General features: G+C 37.7%; 1 protein-coding gene across 1 annotated transcript; it reads left to right on the forward strand.

Annotated features, from left to right (window-relative positions):
* Positions 1 to 866: 866 nt before the first annotated feature.
* LOC132376274 (short transmembrane mitochondrial protein 1-like) lies at positions 867 to 1071 on the forward strand. The gene has a single exon (XM_059941940.1). The coding sequence runs from the start codon at positions 867 to 869 to the stop codon at positions 1008 to 1010; it is 144 nt and encodes a 47-aa protein (XP_059797923.1). The 3' UTR covers positions 1011 to 1071.
* The last annotated feature ends 19774 nt before the right edge of the window (positions 1072 to 20845 follow it).

Consider the following 20845-nt stretch of genomic DNA (forward strand, 5'->3'; position numbering starts at 1 on the left):
ACCTGATTCACTTCGTTTTAAGCAGAAACTAACACACCATTGTAAAGCAATTATACTCCAATAAAGATGTTAAAAAAAAGAAAGAAAGGAAGAATCGGTCTCTTGTTTGGTGGCAGTCAGGCTCCCTTCCTGGAGCCGTGCTGTTGGCGGGTCTGAAACAGTCCTGAGCTCCACTGTGAGGCCACGTGTAATTGATGGTAAAGCCTAGAATAGCCTTGCTGGACTTGAATCTAGAAGACTATGTATATTTATTTATCAAACTTTGATTCCATGACAAAAAGACTGTGTTTGATTTCTTCAGAAGGACTTGCCTAGCTGAGGGAATCCTGACACAAAGGAAACTCAAACTACATAGAAGCAAAACAAACACATACGGTGTGGCTCTCCTAATTTATCAATTGCATGAAGATGAAACCCTGATAGTGAGTAATTTACTGGGGCAAAGACCATGTCTCATTCATTTTTTATTTCCCAGCATCTAATCATAGTGTCTGGCATATGGTAGGCATTCTGTAAACATTCAGTGAACTGAACTGGACTGTGTTTTTTCATATCTCCACTGCTGGTCTCCTTTCATCCGGGTAACAACTGTATTTGACCTTGGCTCAGCCTTCACTTCCTCAGAAAGACCCTCCCTGACCTCCCCAACTTGATCCATTCCCCCTAGTATTTACAGTTGTATTATTATTATGCACTCTCCTTCAAAGCACCTATCACAGCTATAATTTTATATTTATTTACAAGGCTCTTTGAGATAAACAATACAAACCATAAACAATAAAGTCAAAGGAGGCATCATGCCGGGCGAGGCAGCCTCAGACGGCCCACGGAGCTGCAGCCGCCCTTCGAGCCTTCCTTGCCGACACATGCTCCAGTTCCTGCTTGGATTTACTCTTGGCAACGTGGTGGGAACGTATCTGGCTCAGAACTATGACATACCAAACCTGGCTAAAAAACTTGAAGAAATCAAAAAGGACATGGACACCAAGAAGAAACCCCCTAGTTCATGAGGCCGACTCCAGCACTGCCTCCTGGATAAACTGATTGTACTGTTCTTGAGGGCCTCCTTTACCATCTAAAAGCTTTTGTTTTCATCTCCAGCCTCAGCAATTTTCTTCTTTGCTAGACCCTGTATTGCCTTACAGCACAAATGGGGCCACAAGTTAAGAACAACCCTTACTTTTCAAACATCCTTACTTCTTCCCTTCCTCCTTCCAGCCACTTGGGAGGTCCTGAGAATGGAATTATGGTGCTAGATTAGTAAACATGACCTTAAATTAGTAGTCTCTCCCTTATTTTTTGGGATTTCTACTACCGTTTTCAAAAGAAAAATTGATGAGTTTTGTAGAGCTGATGAGATATAAATAATGCTGATTTCACAGTCTAGCAATTATATTGGGTGTTTAAACCTCTGGTACCAAATTATGTTGTTTCAAACTAGTAATTAAAATGAAAATCTAGAAGCCAGTTTCTGGTGAATTATCCACTAATTTTATGTTGTTGTCAGGAAGCTCCATAGTTGCTAATTTAACCAATAAATCAATTTGCTATTCATTAACCAAGAAACTCTGTTCTGAGAACCCTATCAGGAACTGGAGAATTTAAAAGTATTTAAAGTAATGGCCTTTGTCCTCAGTAGAATTCATAGTCTAGTATGCATATTTTTCCTTAATGATGCATTTGATCTGGCTCTATTCTCTCATAAGAATCACACTTATTTCATGGGATTACAGGCACATTTGACACTACATGGTAGATAAATGAGAAGTTGTCTATAAAGGAAACTTTATGCCTTTTTACATTAAAAGAATTGTATTTACATTATAACTTTATAGTGATTCTCGTAAGAAGACTTTTTGTGTTTTTCTTTCTGCAACCATAAGTTACTCTTGTAATTTTTCAAATGTATAATAGTCCATTATTTTTTTTAATTGAAAAAAAAAGTGTAAATACATAACTTTCCCCCTGGGTCAATACAAAGTGATCTGCGTTGTCCCTCACCTCCTTGTTTTCTCCCTGGATTCAGGCACTCGCTAGTTTCCTATATCCTTTTGCCAAAGATTTTGTGCCTGAACAAACACATGTACGGGGGTGAATGATAGCAAACTATATACGGTGTTTTCCCCAGTGGAGGTCATTCCATATCCTTAGGTAAGGAACAAAGAACCGCTTTCCTTTTTTGGTTACATAAGGTTCTACTGAATGAATATACCATAATTTATTTAATCTGCTTACATATCTGTGCAGGGGGATAGCTCCAAGCTAAAGTCCTGGAAGTGTAATTTGCACTAAATATAAATAAAGGCCCATTTCATTGGGTGTTTTGTTCCAGAGGGCTTGTTGGGCAGCTTCACTGATGATGCCATTTCTGAAGACATTTTAGCAGAATTAGTAAACTGGAAGAATGGTTTAGAGACCTTTTTTTCAGACAGTGATGCCACTGATACTAAATGTGATTATAAAATGAAGTGATTCTACTTCTGTTTGAAAACATGGATCTTTCATATATGGAGATAAGTTTTGTCCCTGTCAGGTTGTACTGGTGCGTGAGACAGGTTAGGATCATATTATGGTTTGGCTTCTCCCTTGCAGTGTGATCAGGGGCAAGCAGCTTATTTTTCTGAAACTGTTGTGTTCTCTGTAAGATGTGGATGCAATACCTATCTCATAGGGCTTCCATGAGAAACAGGTGAAATAATGCATGTGATGTGTAGCACAGTGCTTTGCAAATTGTCCAATAAATAGCAGATATTAGTCCAAAAAATTTAAAAAGTAAAAAATAAATAAATAAAGTCAAAGGAGGCAAGAACTGTGTCTTTTCGTTTTCCGCTCATACAGTAAATATTGTTTTTGTTGGCTCTCAGTAAATATTTGTTAAAGCAGTGAACCAAGAACCCATAATTTTCATGGTTTCCTCTCATTCTAATAATACTCACAAGGCCTCAAATAATATGAAATACATTATCCAGCACACATTCACATAATAGTCAGATCTGGGAAAGTAAGTTTGTGCCACAGGCCATCCAGTTAGGAAGAATTCTGATAAGGCAAAGGAAAAATGCAAATATCTTTCATTATAGCCAGAAGTACACCAACCTGGAGAATGCCATAGAAATTTTTGTGGAGAAATTTTTCTTCTTTTATAGGCATCTCAGTTGTTTTATTAAAAAAAAAAGAAGAAGAAGAAGAAGAAGAAGAAAATAAAGCATAATCCATTAAGTTTAACCACTAAAGGTCAAAAACTCCCTAATATTGTCAGTTACATATGACCCAACCTAGCAGACTACGTATATTTACATAGTTTAGTTTATCACATGTGAGCAGCTTTTCTATAGTATTGTTTTCTGTACCTTGGAAGTAAAAAAAAAAGAAACACTGTCTTGATCCAAAATACAGTACTAAAGGAATATGAAATGTGGTGAATGACAAAGTTCTCTTCTGGTTAGAGAAAAAGAAAAAGCAGAAACTGAAACTTAGTCATGTTTAATCTAATATCTGAACACTTATAATAAACCAATATATCCAATTTTTCCAATCAACAACTTAAGTAAAATTCCAGAAGAATGATTAAGGCAAAAAAAACCATCCTAGGAGGCTATTGATTCAATTCAGATGGACCATAGTTTTGAAGCAACTCCTGTGTATCAGGCAGTGTACTCAGCACAAACGATGCAGCCATGAAAGACGCAGGTACAGTCCCTGCCCTCAGGAATTTACAAGCACTGAAGGAGTCCCCAGTCTGTATCTCAACCCTTCACAACAGTTCTATCTTCTTCCAATTCTTTGGGGAAAACTCCTGGCCTCAGGCAGGTCCACAAGGAATGCTCTCCTTCCCCTAAGGGGAATTACTTCTCTTCACTTAGCCTGAATTCCTAGGAACAGTGCTATGTACCAAATCAGGTTTCAGTAAATATTCTTAGAATAAATGAAAGAAGAAATTAACTAATCACCCAACTGATATGAGAGGGAGCTGTGTAAATGAGGAGTTGGACGAGAATACCCATGGCTTGCTTTCCACAAAGTTCAGGTTTTCTGGCTTGACTGATCTTTTACCTGATCCTGAGACAAAGAAGACATTTTTATGGCTGATTTAAGTTAGCCTTACCCAAAAGTAAAAGTTCAATTTTCTTCTTTAACCGTGTAATATGTGCACCAAATAACTCTAGCTCTTACAAGGTAGAAGAATCTCAGTTCTGTCACTGTGTGACTTGAGAAAAATTACAAACTCTCCCTGTGCCTATTTTTATAACTGTAAAATGTTGGTAATCATGTAGTAAATTTGTGAGGATTAAATAAGGCAATATATCTAAAGCGCTTGGTACAGTACCAGGCATAAGGTAAGCTCTCGGCCAGTATTGGTATTATATTATGCATGACTTGTAGCATTATTATCCCTCTTTCCATGTATTTTTTATTGGGGAAATCAAGGTACTGGTTAGATTGAAGAGCTCTGGTTAAAAGGCTCAAAACAAGATCCAGTACCTCCATTTAATCATTCTACAAATATTTATTGAGCTTCTGCAAGGCATCAGGGTTGACCAGCTCCCAGAATCAAATGGGTGACTTACTGGGGGCTTGGAAGGGAGAAGGGAGAACTGTGGAAGAATAAGTAAACCAGAAGTTAATGGGCCCAAACTAAGGTCTAAATCCTGAAGACAGAGAGCATAAATAAAACGGGTCAGGCACAGAAGTGAACCTCAGAGTCCTTGGGCAGCATTAAGTCTTAGAAAATTGTATTAACCTTTAACAAGAGGAGAGTCCAAGGTTGGAGAACTTTCTTACCCATGACTGGCCCCTACCTAATCTAGAATGCTAAAAAAAATTCCCCATCTTAAATGATCTTAAAAAATAACAGAGATGGTTTGTTGTGTTAATGTCCATCATCATAAAAAATCAAGAGAGAGAACACAGTTATCTTGTCAAGAACTGGAGGGCTATGCAGAAATGGAAGTCTAGTAATGAGCTAAGGATGAAAATCCAGCCTGGTGAGGAACAACGAGGATAATTTCCAAATATGTTGAGCAATAAAATGGGAAAATAAAAGCAGTTCCTCAGACTGAAGACCTATATCCCAGGTTGGCTCAAGGCTGGTCTTAAAGAGACTGAAGTCTGCAGGGGAAGAGGAGCAGTGAATTATCTAAGAATCCCCAACTTCTCTGCAGTGTCATGATTTGCTGATTGGTCTCCACCAACTACGTATCTGGTTTCCACAGACAATGTTCATTGTGAAATGCCAGAATCATCCTGCTAAAAATACACAAGACTCAGGAAACCACATTCATGGACTCAAAATGTCTTGTGTTTGTTTTTTGTTTTTTGCACTAGACCAGAGATTAGGAGAGGAGGAGATGGCTTGAGACATGTCAGAACTGTGCGGTGAAGGCTATTTGCAAACTAACATTCATACTTTTACAGATGCTGGAAGAATATGTGACTTGCCTGTGTCAGAGACAATTGACTTTATTCCTCTCAGCAGTAGTGGTAGCCAGAATATCATTATTTTCTTGCACTAGTTCCAAAAGAGCCAATTCCCATAGGGCAACACAAAGAGGGTCAGGTGACACCTGTACATACAATAAGCATTATAGGAGAGGGACCCTGAGCTTAGGGAACCTGAATCTTTTATACTGGACAGTAAGCATGCCTGCCCTTTGCTCTGAAGGGAGACACTATCTACATCTTCTAAGGCTGTTCACTGCACAAATATTCTGGAAATAATAGAGTGGGATAAAGTTAGTTATTTCCTTTGCTCATAAGACAGGGAGAAATGTGAGACTCCAAGACACTCCAAGAATTGTCTCCCAATATGACCTTGACACTAAGAGAATTCACAGAACATGCTTTAGTGCTTGGCGTCCTGTTGGTCCACGCCTTAAATACCTGTGGATCTGCAAAGTCCTTTCTGATTCAGGATGTCATCTAATCTGAACAAACCATTATTGCACATTCCCAAGAACATTTTCCTGAGCTTGTCAAACCACTTACGGGTATTCATTTCCTCTTTATTAAGGTCAGCACAAATTTCTAAAACTACTGTTTTTTACCATTTCCCAAAAGGATTTAGGGATTCATATTGTAAAAAGCTTCTGCAAAGTAGAACATCTCTCTCCCACTAGAGCTAGAACAGTAGTCAAAATATAGTCTATACCTATCATGGATTTAAGGTAGGCATAGTCCTACTTTATACTATGAAAACATTTCAATAATAACAATGCTCCTAGCATCCACCTACCATTCCACCCAAGCCTCCTAAGTAAGGATGTCAACGCTGAAGAGTAGCAAAGGCATGAGTCCTGGCTTTAAAGCTTACTAGCTATTGCCTTGGGTGAGTTACTTCGTCTACCTTAGCCGCCTTATTGTGAAATAGGTGTAATAATACTCACTCTCCCTACCTCACACAATTTTTGAGGAAGTCAAATGACTTAACATCTGTGATAGCATTTTATTATCAAGAAAAAAATCTTAGCCTCAGAAACTGGGTCATGATAGTATCAATATATTAGGCAGAGTTGTGGTGTAATCAGTTCTTTGCAATTGGATTCATGTGTTATTGGGTATACAGAGGAAACCTCTTTATCATCAAGGATTTGTGGGGGAGGGGAAGGGATGAGGCTGTTGGGTGAAAAGGGGAGGGGGTGGGAGGGAACACAATGTTATTTCTAGGTCAGAAGCCATTTCCAAATATATAAAATAGCCAAGGTTTTATGATACCAAACATTGGCTTTGGGTTAATTTTTAGTTGAGAATCAGTGAATAGAAAGAAATAAAATATACTATCCACTTTTCATTAATATCTTCATTAACCTGCCTTCCACGTTTTTGTCTTTTTCCAAGACACCAGTAAGACTACTGTCAGAGTATATTATTTTTCCCTGACAGTGTCAGTGTGGGCTACAAGCAATGCACAAAAGTCTCAAGAAAAAATAGTTTAAAACCCATAAAAGATGGATTGCAACTGGTGAAACAGTTCTCATGCTGCAAATTACAAAGACTTGGATCAAAAATTCTGCTCTCTGCCTAATTTTCCAGAAATGGAAAACCTTATAGACTGTTAATACAGTAAAAAGGCACAGAGCACAAGCACTCACAGATCAAAAGTGGGAAGCAAAGAAACCAGGAGAAAGTAAAAGGGACAGCGATCTGCTACTGATCCAAATAGTTCTGAAATAAAAACTAGAATAAAGATGAAAAAAAAAAACTAAAACATGAAAATACATTCTTATGATGTTGCATTATTTTCTTTAGGAAGAAAACTTGATCTAGATTATTTCTACTCCCTAAGATCTTGTACTCTGTTCTCTTTTCAGCAGTTGTCAAATTTTGGTAAAGATACCACTTAAAGGAAATAGATTTTCCATTAAAATTAAAGTTAACAAAAGCATCTCTCAGTTCCCTAAGTTCCCTTGAAAATGCAAATGCTTTGAATCAGCAATGGAATTAGATATGTCTAAGTATGTTTCTAGTAGCATCAAATAGTCTAGAAAAAAGCAATCCATAGAGCTTCCAAGTATGAAGTCTCTTTCTGGAGAATAGTGAGTTCAGAAGTCAGTTTGTGTACCATGTGTCTTTTATGTTCTATTCTGTTTCCATTCTCGCTGAGCTTATTTTGACCTGTCTTCTAGTTCATCAATCCTGTGTCTTCTAGTTCAATAATGTGTTCACCTGGCTGTTCAAAACATCCAAAGTTTTTAATATTAAATATTGTATTTTTCAGCTCAAGAAGGTCCATTTGATTAATTTATATGGATTCCAATATTCTGCTGAAGTTATATTTTCATCTATTTTGTACATCATTTTCTCCATTTTCTTGATCAGATTAACCATAGTTATTTTAAAGTCCCTATCTGATAACAGCAATATCTAAATCATGAATGGGTTTATTGTCTTTTTTCTCTTGGGTTTTGGTCATTTTTTTTTTTCCTGTTTTAAAGCACATCTTGTAATTTTTTATTGACTGCTGAGTATCATAGAGACTCTGATATGGTCCTTAAAAGAGAGTTAAATGGTTTTCTGAAATTCAGGAAAAAAATGCTGGTGGATCAACTGATCCTGTCTAAGCTTGATTTAAAGCTCTGTTGTATTTCCTTTTTCCTAGGGTAAGGTCCCTACTCCTAGGGCTTGACAGACAGGGTCTCCACTGAGATCCTCAGGTTGTTTACCAATGCCCCTGTACTTTGGCAGCACTTGAATTTCTATCTCTCTCCCCGGTGTCATGAGGCTAAAATACTCCAGAGATCTGTTTTTTAGCCATTCAGATGTCCTTTTGTGCTACATTTCTTGAGGTCTTTGTCCTGCTTACGTACAGACTAGTAGTTGACAACTGACTTGAACAGAATTTATATGGAGATATTTGGGCTACTTTTCTGAGGCTTACTCCCCTCCAGAAATTTTCCCCTCTAGTTCTAGCCACTTTGTTTGCCCCAAAGTCTGATATCATTCTCCTTAGTCCAATAACAATTGCCACTTTCTTCTTATACTTCATTCACCTGTGCTAAAATTTAGACAATGCTCTCACAGGGGTAGCTAGGGAGAATTTAAGTGCAGCCAATGCGTTTCTCTTCTCTCAAGGATCATAACCACCCTTGTGTCCCGACTATGTCGGTTGCTCTCCAATGTCTTCAATCTATTATCTTACATATTCTGTCCAGCTTTTATAGTTATTTATTGCAGGAAGGTTTGTCCATTACAAATGACTCCATCATGGAAACTAAAGTCTACAATACAAACGTTATTACAGAGAACGCTTAGTGCGGTAAGCTTTCAGGTAGAAGCAAGCACAGATACATGGATCATGATACAAAAGAGAACCAGATACCCTCCTTAAGGTTGGTAGAGCAGTAAACGTTGTTCGACATGGTAGAATAAAGTAAGGGAGGATTCACTGTATGGTGGGCAGCCTACTATGATAGCAGGCAATAGAGAAATTCTGATTTACTGTAACAAACAAAAATAAGCACAATTCAACATCAAGGTAGCGACAATCAGGTGAGCACTTGTAACAGGGGCTAGGTGATCCTCAAAATTCTGAACTTTAATATGAACAAGGCTTCTAGAAGGCAAGGAATCCCGAAGTGAGGCCTAGCATAGTTGCACGGGTCTCTGGTGCCATTAATTTTCCCTGCCAAAGGAAGTCTTTTATTTTGCCTTGATCATGGCTAATCAATCAAGCTTAATCATTGAGAGGAACCACTCTAGGCTTAAAGCAACTTTGACTAGTTAGAATAAACAGTGACCTTGGCCATCAGTAATTACATAAGGAGATATATTTCTATCAGGAGATCTATACTCCATTACCACCCGTTCAGGTTCTACTGTAGGATTAGACTATAAGAAAGAACCCTCCATCCTCAGCATTATTCAACTTCATCAGTGACCTAACCATCCAACAGAGATCAGGAGGCATCCAGCCCATGGGATTTGTGACTCACAGCAATAACAAAATTACTTACTTAATAAAAAAATCATTAAAAATAAAGTAACTTTTTTTGCTTTAAAAAAGTTTAAATAAAAATATAAATTAATAAAAATTAATCGAAATCCTGCCTTTCCTTCCAATATATAAGTATTGCATTTACCATGAACAGAGCATTATATAATGATTAATATTTAATGTTTAAAGAATTAATATTTTTCACACAATTTTTACTTTCTAGCTAAGCCACTACAAGAGACACAGTATTTATTTATGCATCTCTCTCTACATTCCTCTTCTACCTATGAGGGAAAAGATGGCGTTTTCATCAACTTGATATTCCCAGGGCGTCATATGGTACCCAGTAGGCACAGAGCAGGTGATTAACAGATGATTAATGAGTTAATCAATTAAACACTGGGATGGATTTGCACTGATCCAAGGACATGCCCGTCATGCTGATATCAAGCTAAATGGACTTTCTGTCAGGTACAACTCTCTAATAAAAGTGGAGAAGAGAAAAGGATCTGGATTGTTAAAGGGCTCTAATTTACAGATCCTTTACTAGGAAGGATACAGGGTAAAATCAAAAGAGCAGAAGAGGAGAGGATATTTATTCAAGAACTGGCTCCGCCACTGTCTGTCTGAGAGTGTGTCTTTGAGTAAGGCGCACATTGCCTACGGAGTCGGTTTCCTCACCCGTTGAAGGGGAGGTGCGCTCACGGGCTTTGCAGAGTTCTGCAGAAGTGGTGAGCCCAGCTCCAACCCCCTCTCTTGAAACAACTACAGCTTCTCCTCCTGGTTTTTATAGGTTACATTTTTGTAATTAGGTGCCATGGTGAGAAGCTGGAAAAGCATAAGACCGCATGATCAGAAGTGTTTTCTTCCAACTTTACCAGTTTCTAATCCTATATATATTTAACTAGCTGAGAAAAAAAAAGAAGCTGTCAGTTTCTCTAATCAGAACCAAAAATTAAACTACTACTTTCACGGTGCTTACTTTTGGCAGATTTTCTAAGACAAACTCCCAAGACTTTCATAATTTTTAAACTCACATACTTAGTGAATATTTAGTCCATGTCTTAGATACCCAGAATTCCTGACAGCGTTTATTCTGAGAAGTAAGGCCACATCTAAAGGGACTTCTTAGTCTATTTAACAAATATTTCTTTAGAAGAAAGCCTCAGTTTCAAAGCAAGATAATTTAATTTAGTAACTAAGCTGCTAATTTACCTTGTTTATAAAATTTTTAGTAACTGAAAACATTATTCTTCTGTTTTTCATTCAATGGCCCTTACCGTGAACTAACAATGCTTATGAGATCACTGGAGCACTGAGAAGTCCCTCTCGGAAAGTGAATTTCCCCTGGATCCCTAATTTTTTTAGTTTTTTAATTGGGGAAAATATATCTTTCATCTTCCTTGATAATATTAATTATTAAAGTAAATATAATAGTCTCTAACATTTGGGGTGCACTTACTATGTACATCAACACTATTATAAGCACTTTAAATAAACTATACTTCATTGAATTCTCACAACAACCCCCAAAGGTAGGTTTCGCTATGCTCTCCATCTTCCAAAGGGGCAGCTGAGACACAAGTCTCACACTTAGTGAGGGGCAGAACAAGCCCCACCCAAGCGCCTGACTCCTGAGCCCAAGCCTGGAGCCTCATCGCTGCATGTCGGCAGCCAATGCAGGGCATTAACGTCCTGGGAATGAAACAAACCAGGATGCTGAAAATTACTAAAACAACAGCCTTAATTTAGAATTCATGTTATTCTTTTCCGTTTATTTTTATTTTCCTCAGAATATATTTCCCCATAGTAAATTAAGTAAGATTGGATGAAGTAATGAGAAAAACACAAAACAATGGAGATGGAGCTAAAGTCAGCAAACCTGTCCTTAGCACCAGTTCTGCCACTAACTGGTTATGTGGCTTTGGACAAGTCTTTAAATATCTATTCCAAGCCTTAAGGGAAAAAAAAAAAAAAAAACAACTCTAATTGAACCTACCTAAAATTCATGGGGTTTTTAGGGAGCCATATCAATAGTATTATTAATCACCAAAACATGTGTGATAATTATTATTATTAAAGGAGTAACTGCAAATAATAGGCATGCTTTACTCTATTATACAATCCTAAACTGAGCTTAAAAAAAATATTCTAAGACAGTTTAAAAATGGTTTCCTTTGTTTCATGGGACTTTTCCTAAAGATAACAGTAAAACTGTCACTATTTCCTGTAAGACTCTTCATTACTCTGCAACTTCCTGAGGATGAACCACATTAAATAAACTCTAGAGAGGCCACAGTTAGAAGACATGGTACTTAGCAAACTCTACTTAAGTTTATTCATTTTATAGAACAGATGCCTTGCCTTTTGTTTTTCAGAAAGAAAGAAATTTAAATTAAAAGCACATATTTTTTGATATATTTATGTCAAATAAAATCTAGTCTACAAGTGGAAATACTAAATAGTAAGATTTGGTCGGTATGTGATCTTATGGTAGAATTTCCACTGGGATTGTTCCTTTCTTTCATACCTTACCTTTTTCATAGTAGGAAGTCAGGCTCTGGCAGTGACTTCATCCTGTTACCTGAAACCAAAGACATGGTGTTATTTCCACAACAAGCTAAAAAGAAACCTCCTATTCTTAAATTTGCTAGTTGTATGTTCCAAGTCGAAATTACATTTCCATCATATTCAGGATTTGCCCATATAAAAATATGTGCTAACACCTTTATGTGTAGACATTTTATAACCATTTAGGTCAACTGAGCTTTAAACAAATCAACACAGTAAAATGTGTAAGTTAAATACTTTTAACTTCCTTCTTTAGGGGTGGGGAGTGGAGGCGGAAATTTGATCTTTGTATTTGCTTTTCAACTTTTGGCTAAACATATGCATCAAGAATTAGTCCACAAATTAAATGAGTATAAAATTAAAAGAACTACCAATTTTCGGTTGGTTTACTTTCGGTTTAATGTCCTAGGTCTTTTTTTTAAATACACAAAATTCACAAAACATGAACTCTATATTGTTTTACCCATTCATCTTCTGATTCAATTGTTGTTTCTCTTGATTGACTGTTAACAAAAATCACCCCCCTTTGTAGCATTCAGACTCTCTACTTTGTAATGCTCTCAATGAAAATGACTTCACCACTTCCAACCATATGTAAACACACCACATGAAAGACAAACTATTGACCCAAATAATCCCAAGAATGTAAGAGTTGATGTGGCTTAGAGTTTTGCGTAACTCCCGAAGTTTTAACTCCTGATACTCTACTTCGGGACGAGGGGAAGAGAAATCTGGCAAGGTTGGCTTAGTAGGTCTGTAATGTCCTGCTTTAATATCCAGCCATTTTCCACACTTTGTGACTGTCTGTAAGAATTCCAGGAGTTACACAGAGTAGGAAATAGTTCCACAGATTAGTTATTGAAAAGGACTGCTCTGTCTCCATGCCTTTGGGGTGCCAGTTGCCTCAAGAGCAGCTGGATCCCACCAAGCTTAATTCAATTCAAGTCAACTCATACTTACTAATATGCAAAGTACCCTGCAAGGGCTGTGGAGAAAATTAAGACAAGCACAAGCTGGGCCTAAGGCATTTCTAGGGAAAATAATACACTTCAGCAAATCTCATGAGACAAAAATCCACTTGTGCTAAGTCTTCCCCCTCATTTTGCATTTGTTTTAACTGCTCTTCCAAATAGCGTTCTGAGGATGAAATGGCATCATTGCCTTCACCCAATCCAAGACTTGTGAGTTGTTTCTAACTTCCAAACGCGTAAAGGCACATGTCTGATTATAAAGCAAATTTTACTTTACACGTAGATTCTATTTATTCTCAAAAAGTTCTGGTGGGGATGGAAAATTCACAATCAAATAAATAAGGACATGCTAGTGGATTCCATTTTATTTGTTACAAACAACACTGCTAAGTTTTTGAAAAATATTTTAAATCTAATCAGTCTCCACTTCTAGCCTAAAGATAACAATCATTACTTATTTGATTTGAGAGTGTCAAAAATAAATTTTTGAGTGTTATTTAAGTTGGTTATTTAAAAAGACAGTCTTTATTAAATCATACATTGAATAAACATCACCCCTTCATTAACAATTATATTTTAATTACTAGATACACAGTAAAAGTTTGCCACAATAAAAAATGTACATACCCACATAATATGAATAGTTTATTAATGGTACATTTCATCTTATATTTTATATCATATTTTTGTGACTTTTTAATTATTCTTTCTTGTTGACTCACATTTGTCTCCAAACTGTTATAACTGTGGCAGTTTTGTTTTTTCAGTTAGTTTTCTGAATGTGATACTTAAAAGCCAAATTGCCAATTCAAAGCCATACATCTGACAACACCATCATTAAAGATTATATTTGTTCTACAAACATTTACTCAACAAACTCTCATCAAGTGACATCTATAAACAAGGTATTGGGCTTGGTACTAGGGACCAAGAGGTGAATGGCTCACTTCTGCTCTTGTGGAGCACCATCTGGAGCGAATTACCGTACAGTTAGAGAATATGGCTATGAAAGGATAAGCACCTAACCCAGTCTGGAATGCTAAAACAGAAAGTGACATGTGCGCTGAGAGCCGAAGGATCAGTAAGAGTTGGCCAGCCTGTAAAAGGCATAAAATCACCCTCAGACTAAAAGTTCTTAGTGAAGTATCCTGTGAATGCACCCATTACTGAGTGGCTGAATGAATGAAAGAATGCTCGAGACAGTTTGAGCAAGTAATACTGGTTTCAGTCATGTTTGTTTCTTGGTAACATAAACATTTTCAATACTTTATAGTTATGGGATGTTCACTGCATGCATAACGCCATATAGGAGTCATGGAGAATCACAAAAAGGAAGAAATATAATCTCTGCTCTCAAGAAACATGCATTAATTCAGCAAATGTTTATTGTGCTTTGTGTTTTTTCCATATGCCTGGCGCTTTGCAGGTTGTGGAGAGAAAAAATAATAGATACTATTTAAAGCCAGAAGAGAAACAGAGCATAACAATAATTTCAGCATTACTAACTCTGAGTTTTGAGACTCTCTTAATCATTCCTTATAAATCTGCAAGTGTATTCTTAACATTCTCTAAGCCCTGAAAACTATTATAAAGCAATATATATGTTCCAAAGACTAGAGGACTAAAAATAAAAGTGATATATTCAACATTAGAGTAAAAGAAAGAAACTAGGATTGCACTGTAGTCCCTTCCTTAATCCTTCAAGTTCATCCCCATGTTGGCTCACGTCCAAACAGCCCGTCTATTCTCTTTCATATATGTCGCAACATTCACAAAGTCAAGACTGTTCACACCATTCCTAAGGTCTGGAATGCCCTTGCTGTTCCTCTTGTCCTCATCCTTTAACCCAGCTTATATCCGTTAAAAGGTCACGCTGGGTTTTCCACATTGGTTACTTCTCCTTCCTCTTCACTTACAGAACACTTAATGCTATATCCCTCTGTGACCACTTAATGACTCACCACTGACCCACCGACACTTGAGAAAGAGCTCTTGAGCCTCATAGCAAATGGTTCTATCATTATCTATACCTCAAAGTTCTTCAGAGTTCTAATAAACTTTTGGGTCATGAAATATGACATCACACCAATCCTCCAGAGTTTTCAGTGTCGTGTGGTTACCATGTCAGAAAACTGTGAAGATCATTGGTTTAATGCTTAGTCCATGTGTAACTTTCTTCTGCAAATAGATCATAACCTCCTTGTAAGCAAGAACTAGATATCTTTTGATACCCCACTGTGTTTAAAACAATGTTAGAAATATATCAAATGCTCAAAATATTTGTGAATTATTTATTTCACTGAAAGGGAAACAATAATAAATGTCTGATTGAGTTTTAATTTAGAGCATTTGAATAAATTTATTAGCTTGCAAGAATTTTCTACTAATATCTTCTTATGCCTAAGGTTAGGCAATTTTGACAATTGCATTAATTTTTAGAAAATACATCAGCCAGTCAACCAGCAATTTTTCCTACATACCTAGTATCCAATTTTTTAGAGAATTTCTTACTTCAATAAATTATGGCTTGAATGAAATAAACACTGTATTCGCTAGTATTCTAAAAACCACAAACTTACCAGATATGAATACATGAGCCTCAGATATTTTATTTATATGATCAATAAATAAATTGATAGAAGTACGCTATAATATATATCACCATAGTTCCTAAAACCTTAGTAATTGTGAGTTTTAGCTAAATATAGCATATTTATAGGCTATTTTAAAGTTCAAGCTAGTTCTCAAACTTTATATAAGGAATTCATTCAATGGTAGATTTGTTTGTACTCGATGCTGTGTGAGAGGTTATTCACAAATACTCAGAAATCAACTTCCAAGAAATACCTTAAATTACCTAAAAACTATTTTTTTAAAGTAGCAATTTTCCAGCAAGCTTCCCTATGATCTTTGATATCTTCAAACCAAAGGAATTTCTATACCTTTACCATTCCAAAATTTTAGAACTTTTAGAAAGCCTTTGCCCAAAAATGCCATAAAAATATTATCATTTTCTATGTATTCCATTATGTCTTTTTTAAAAGGGGTGGGTTAGAAAGCATTGTTATATCCTAATACTATGAAAGAATTAGGAAATGTTATAAGTAATTACATTAGAAAATATAAATGTGAAAGTAAAACTACTCTCTCTCTCACATTAGTGAAGTCTGTATCAGCTAGGACATTTTGGAGTACAATAACCAGATCCCATTAAAAAAAGTGGGCTGGACGTATTGGCTCATGAAACTGATGAAACTGATTAAGTACCAAGAACCCAGGTTTTCTCTGCATCTCTGCTCTGTATTTCACTTGCACTCCACACATTGGTCTCCCAGCAACTACAGGTGCTCTTTTAATGATTCTCAAATGTCTACAGCATCCCCAAACCTCACAACCTCACACGACCTTCCACCTCCCTCCAATGCTTATTCAGATAGCCTATCCTGATCACCTGGGATTGCAACACTATATCTATATATCTTATTTCTAATGTGTGGGTTCTATTAGACAGTAAAATAAGCTTAGAGATTGCAAGGGTTCTTAGACCCAATTCCAGTGAGTGTGTTGTGTGTGTGTGTGTGTGTGTGTGTGTGTGTGTGTAGGCTTCCCCACATTAACAAACAATTCAGATTGAACAATTAAAGGGCTCAGTCTCATAAGACTGTCCTCCACTTCAGAGATCAGTTGCAAGGCCAGGCTGTTACCTGTGCTTTTGACTGACGGGTTATAAATCAAAGGTTCCCATGACCCCCTCCTTGCTTTCTATTAATTTGCTTGAACAGCTCTCAGAACTCAAGAGAAACATTTTACTTAACAGCCAGAAGGAAGAGACACATAGGACAAGGTATACGGGAAGGCACGCTGAGCTCCACGCCCTCTCCAGGCACACCACACCACTCCCCCAAACCTCCATGTGTTCACTAACCCGGAAGCTCTCCGAACCCTGTCCTTTTGTGTTTTTATGGAGGCTTCATCACATAGGCATGGTTGATTAAATCATGGGCCATTGGCAATTGATTCAACCTCCAGCCCCTCACAGCTCCCCAGAGGTCTGGTATAGTGGGGGCGTGAGGGGGGGAGTAGACAGAAAGTTCCAACCCTCTAACCTCATGTTTGGTGCCAATGGCAACCAGCTCCATGCTTAGGTGCTTCCAAAAGTCACCTCATTCATATAACAAAAGACACCTTTATCCCTCTCAACACTTAGGAAATTTCAAGTGTTCTGAAAGCCATGAGCCAGAAATGGCACAAAGACTGAGTATATATAAGAAATACATTTTGGTCATCTGAAGGACCAAATATATTTCTTATAAATCACAGTATCATGGAGGTCAAGATCAGCATTTTTAAAAAAATGGAATGTAATCGATTTTAAAATACCAAAGCTATCACATATAGTAACAATAAATATTGTTTCCATAAATTTTTTATTTCACTGTGTGTGTGTATATGTAAGTGTATATGTACTGGAACAAATATAAAACAAGCTCCTACTATAGTCAAAAGTTCATTTGGTGTAAACACACTTTACAGCTCCTCCAGGTGCAGGATATGCAAGATTAGTAAGTTATAACGGCATGATTAGCATGATGAAACTACTTTACTGAAACTGACTGGAGCAAAATAGGAAATGAAAAAGTTATAAGGGCAGGGGTGGCGGGTAGTGATAAATAAGAATGGGGAAGATAGGAACCAGACAAAGGGATTTATCTTGGAAGCAATGGAAACCATGTGAAGGTTTCAAGCAGATGAGTAAATACTTTGCAGTGATAGATTCTTCAGGCAGCAGTGCAGGCAATAAATTGGAAAGGGCAAATAAGGCAGGTCAAAGACCAGTTAATAACAGAAAGACTAACGTAGTAATTCAGACAAAAGATGCTAATGGCATGATATGTTGGGAAGATATCATGAAAAGTTAGAGTCTATAGAGCTTTGGGACTGACTAAATATAGGAGGTGAAAGAGAAAAAAGAATATCAAACAATGTATAGGCTTCAGTATGGAGTGGTATGGGGGTTTCAATCACTAAGACTGGGAAACATTAAAGGGGGCAGATTTGGGGGTGGGGGCGATGAGTGTGGCTTTGAACATGCTTACTTTAAGGTCTGTGTAGGACATTCAGATTAATATCCTGTACATGGCACAAATGTTTCTGGTCGAGATCCAGAGAGCAGGGGACCATCAACAATGTGGCCGCGGAAAAACATGTAAGTAAAAAGAGGACCAGGGACAAAAGACCACGGGGCATCTACATCAAAGGGGCAGGCAGAGGGAAATAAGACTTCAAGGGACACCAAAGGAAATGGCCGAAGAGATGGAGAGAGGACAGGGCTCAACTACAAAACCCACAGAGAAATCAAGTTATATAAGGACTGAAAAGAATCCACTGGATTTGGCAATGAATAGGTTGTTTGGTGGCAATTTGCAGTGCTAGAATCAGAAGCCTTATTGCAGTGGGTTGCCTGGTAAGTATTTGGAGACAGTAAATACAGAGGGTTTGTGTGTGTGTGTGTGTGTGTGTTTGTCATCATGTGCTATGAAGTATGTGTGTGCTTCAGGAGCTTCAGAGTATGAAAAAGCACTATATAGAGGGATGTGTAGGACAAAGGGAAGGTTATTTTATTTTGTTTGGGGATTTTGCTTTTTTCTGTGGGAGAAACTTACACGTCTTTACAGGCTGAGAAGAAGCTACGAGAAAAAAAAGAAATTGAAAGATGAGAAAAAGTGAAAGTGTTCCACAGTAGACAGGAGAAAGGCCAAAAGCACAAGTAGAAGTCTGTCTAAATCAGTACCGTCCAATCAAGCTTTCTGTATGATATTAAGGTTCGCCACTCCAACCAATTCAGTGGCCACTAGCCATATGTGGCTGCTGAACACTTGCAATGCAACTAGAACAACTGACGAAATGGATTTTAAATTCTGATTAATTTAAATTTAAATGGTCATATGTGACCAGAATCTGAAGAACTGAACACTGCAGCTTTAAGCTAGAGTGAATGTGGGGCTGAGGATTCATCAGTCCTGGGGAGGAAGGCTTGAGTGGCTCATGCCTGATGGTCTCGTGTAGGAAGGAGGACTGATGTGCTGGGAGGGAGAGGGCAGGGTAGGAACCTTGAGGGAAGCAGGGAGGTTTGGAAGGGACACCAAGGAACAGATAGGAAAGGGCTGACCAGAAAGACTAAAAGCACAGCATAGCAGAACTGAGGGCCCGGCTGAGACTGGAGACCATAAATATATGGCAGGCAGTGTAGGAGCAACTAAGGCAGGGCAGTTGGCTGGAAAAAAGATTGGGAGGCTGAACGCCAGAGGTGCTAGCAAGAGACCGTTGCCCTAAAACATGATGCCATAGAGAAGGAAGCCGTGTGTTTAGAAGAAAAGGAAGGGGGCAAGAGATCCCGGTCTCAATCAGGTCAAAGAATAGACATAAAGGGTAAGTGAGAGAGAGAGAGAGCAAGAGACAGCAGATGGTTTAGTACCTGAGGGGATGGAGCACTTCTAGGTAATGGCAAGGTTTGGGGCGAGTCTTGGTTGGCTTTAAAGAAGCAGGCAACAAGAACTGAGAAGTAAGTTCTGGTGGATACTGGGGGAAACCCATGATGGTGGCAGGAGTTAGGGTTCAGTGGAAGAACAGAAGCCAGGTGCAAAGCCTTCGACCACTCAGAAAATCAGTAAGTGTGCTGTAAAGACACACAGGAAGATCGCCCATAAGAATAAGAATCTTTAGGACAGGGTTTCTTCAGAACTCTGCACCAAACTGGAGAGGGGGGAAAGACAGGCAGTGTGGGAAAGGTGGTCTCATCTGTGGCATACCAGGGTCCTGAAGGAGGACTTTAGGGGAGAAGCAGAGAGATAGAAAGAAGGTTGACAAACCACCTACCAAGATGACTATTTCCCAACAGGCAAAGGTCACGTTGGTACCATTATCATCCCTACCCAACCTTTAAGTTTCTCTATTCAGCTTCCTTAACACTTTCGTTGTGCCTCACTTTCTCCAAAGAGACAGAGGAAATACCACATTTTTGACTATTACTATTACAAAATTAGGTCACGTCTTTTGTAGCTATTAAATGCAATTGTATCATTCAAAGGGATATTTCATTTTCCACTTGCACAGTTCTCTCTATTTTGGAATTGTCTTTTCTAGCAATGGAATTCCATAAAGTTAAATTTTCTCATATGTACAGGGTAGGTTCAGTATCATTCCTGATGTGAGGCTGTGTCATATTATCATAGCCACGCCATTCTCATCCTCGTGTTATACATATTAGCACTTCCTTTCTCTCTTTTCCTCTCTTTCATGTCATGATTTTAATGGCAAAAACTAGAAACTTAAATTTTCTTCCCTCTCTTGCAGTGCCAATATTGCCCATGTGTACACACACACACACACACACACACACACATCTCTCCATGTCCCACAGAGACATTTTCCAGGCACTATTTTTTCAACTATCATAGAATCATTAAATCCAAGATGGAACAGCAGCCTAATTTATTATTTTATCATAAATATTTCTACTTTCTCACGGATATTAATATAATCTGCTTAGATGTTTTAGATATGCACGCTCAATAATAATTGGTATCAAATTCCTTAACGGTATTCTTTGCTTCTTTCAAGAACTTATACTCCCAACTGTGGCAATTTGATGGCAAAAAAAAAAAAAAAAAAGAAAAGAATGGGATCCTAAGGACAGAATCACAAGTCATAAATCATTCACAAGTGACATAACAATAGTATGTGTTTTGCTAGAAAAAGTCTGTCAACAGAAACTGTTACCACATTCTTTTCTTTCCATGCAATTTGCATAGTGCATGACCCCGAAACCTACTGGGCTAAGGGGCTAATATTTGGTCAATGTGCTAATGCAAAA

The sequence above is a fragment of the Balaenoptera ricei genome, chromosome 12 (genome assembly GCF_028023285.1).
Source record: "Balaenoptera ricei isolate mBalRic1 chromosome 12, mBalRic1.hap2, whole genome shotgun sequence".
Classification (NCBI taxonomy): domain Eukaryota; kingdom Metazoa; phylum Chordata; class Mammalia; order Artiodactyla; family Balaenopteridae; genus Balaenoptera; species Balaenoptera ricei.

Coding starts and splice junctions, on each gene's coding strand:
- LOC132376274 (XM_059941940.1), top strand. CDS start 867: ATGCTCCAGTTCCTGCTTGGATTTACTCTTGGCAACGTGGTGGGAACG.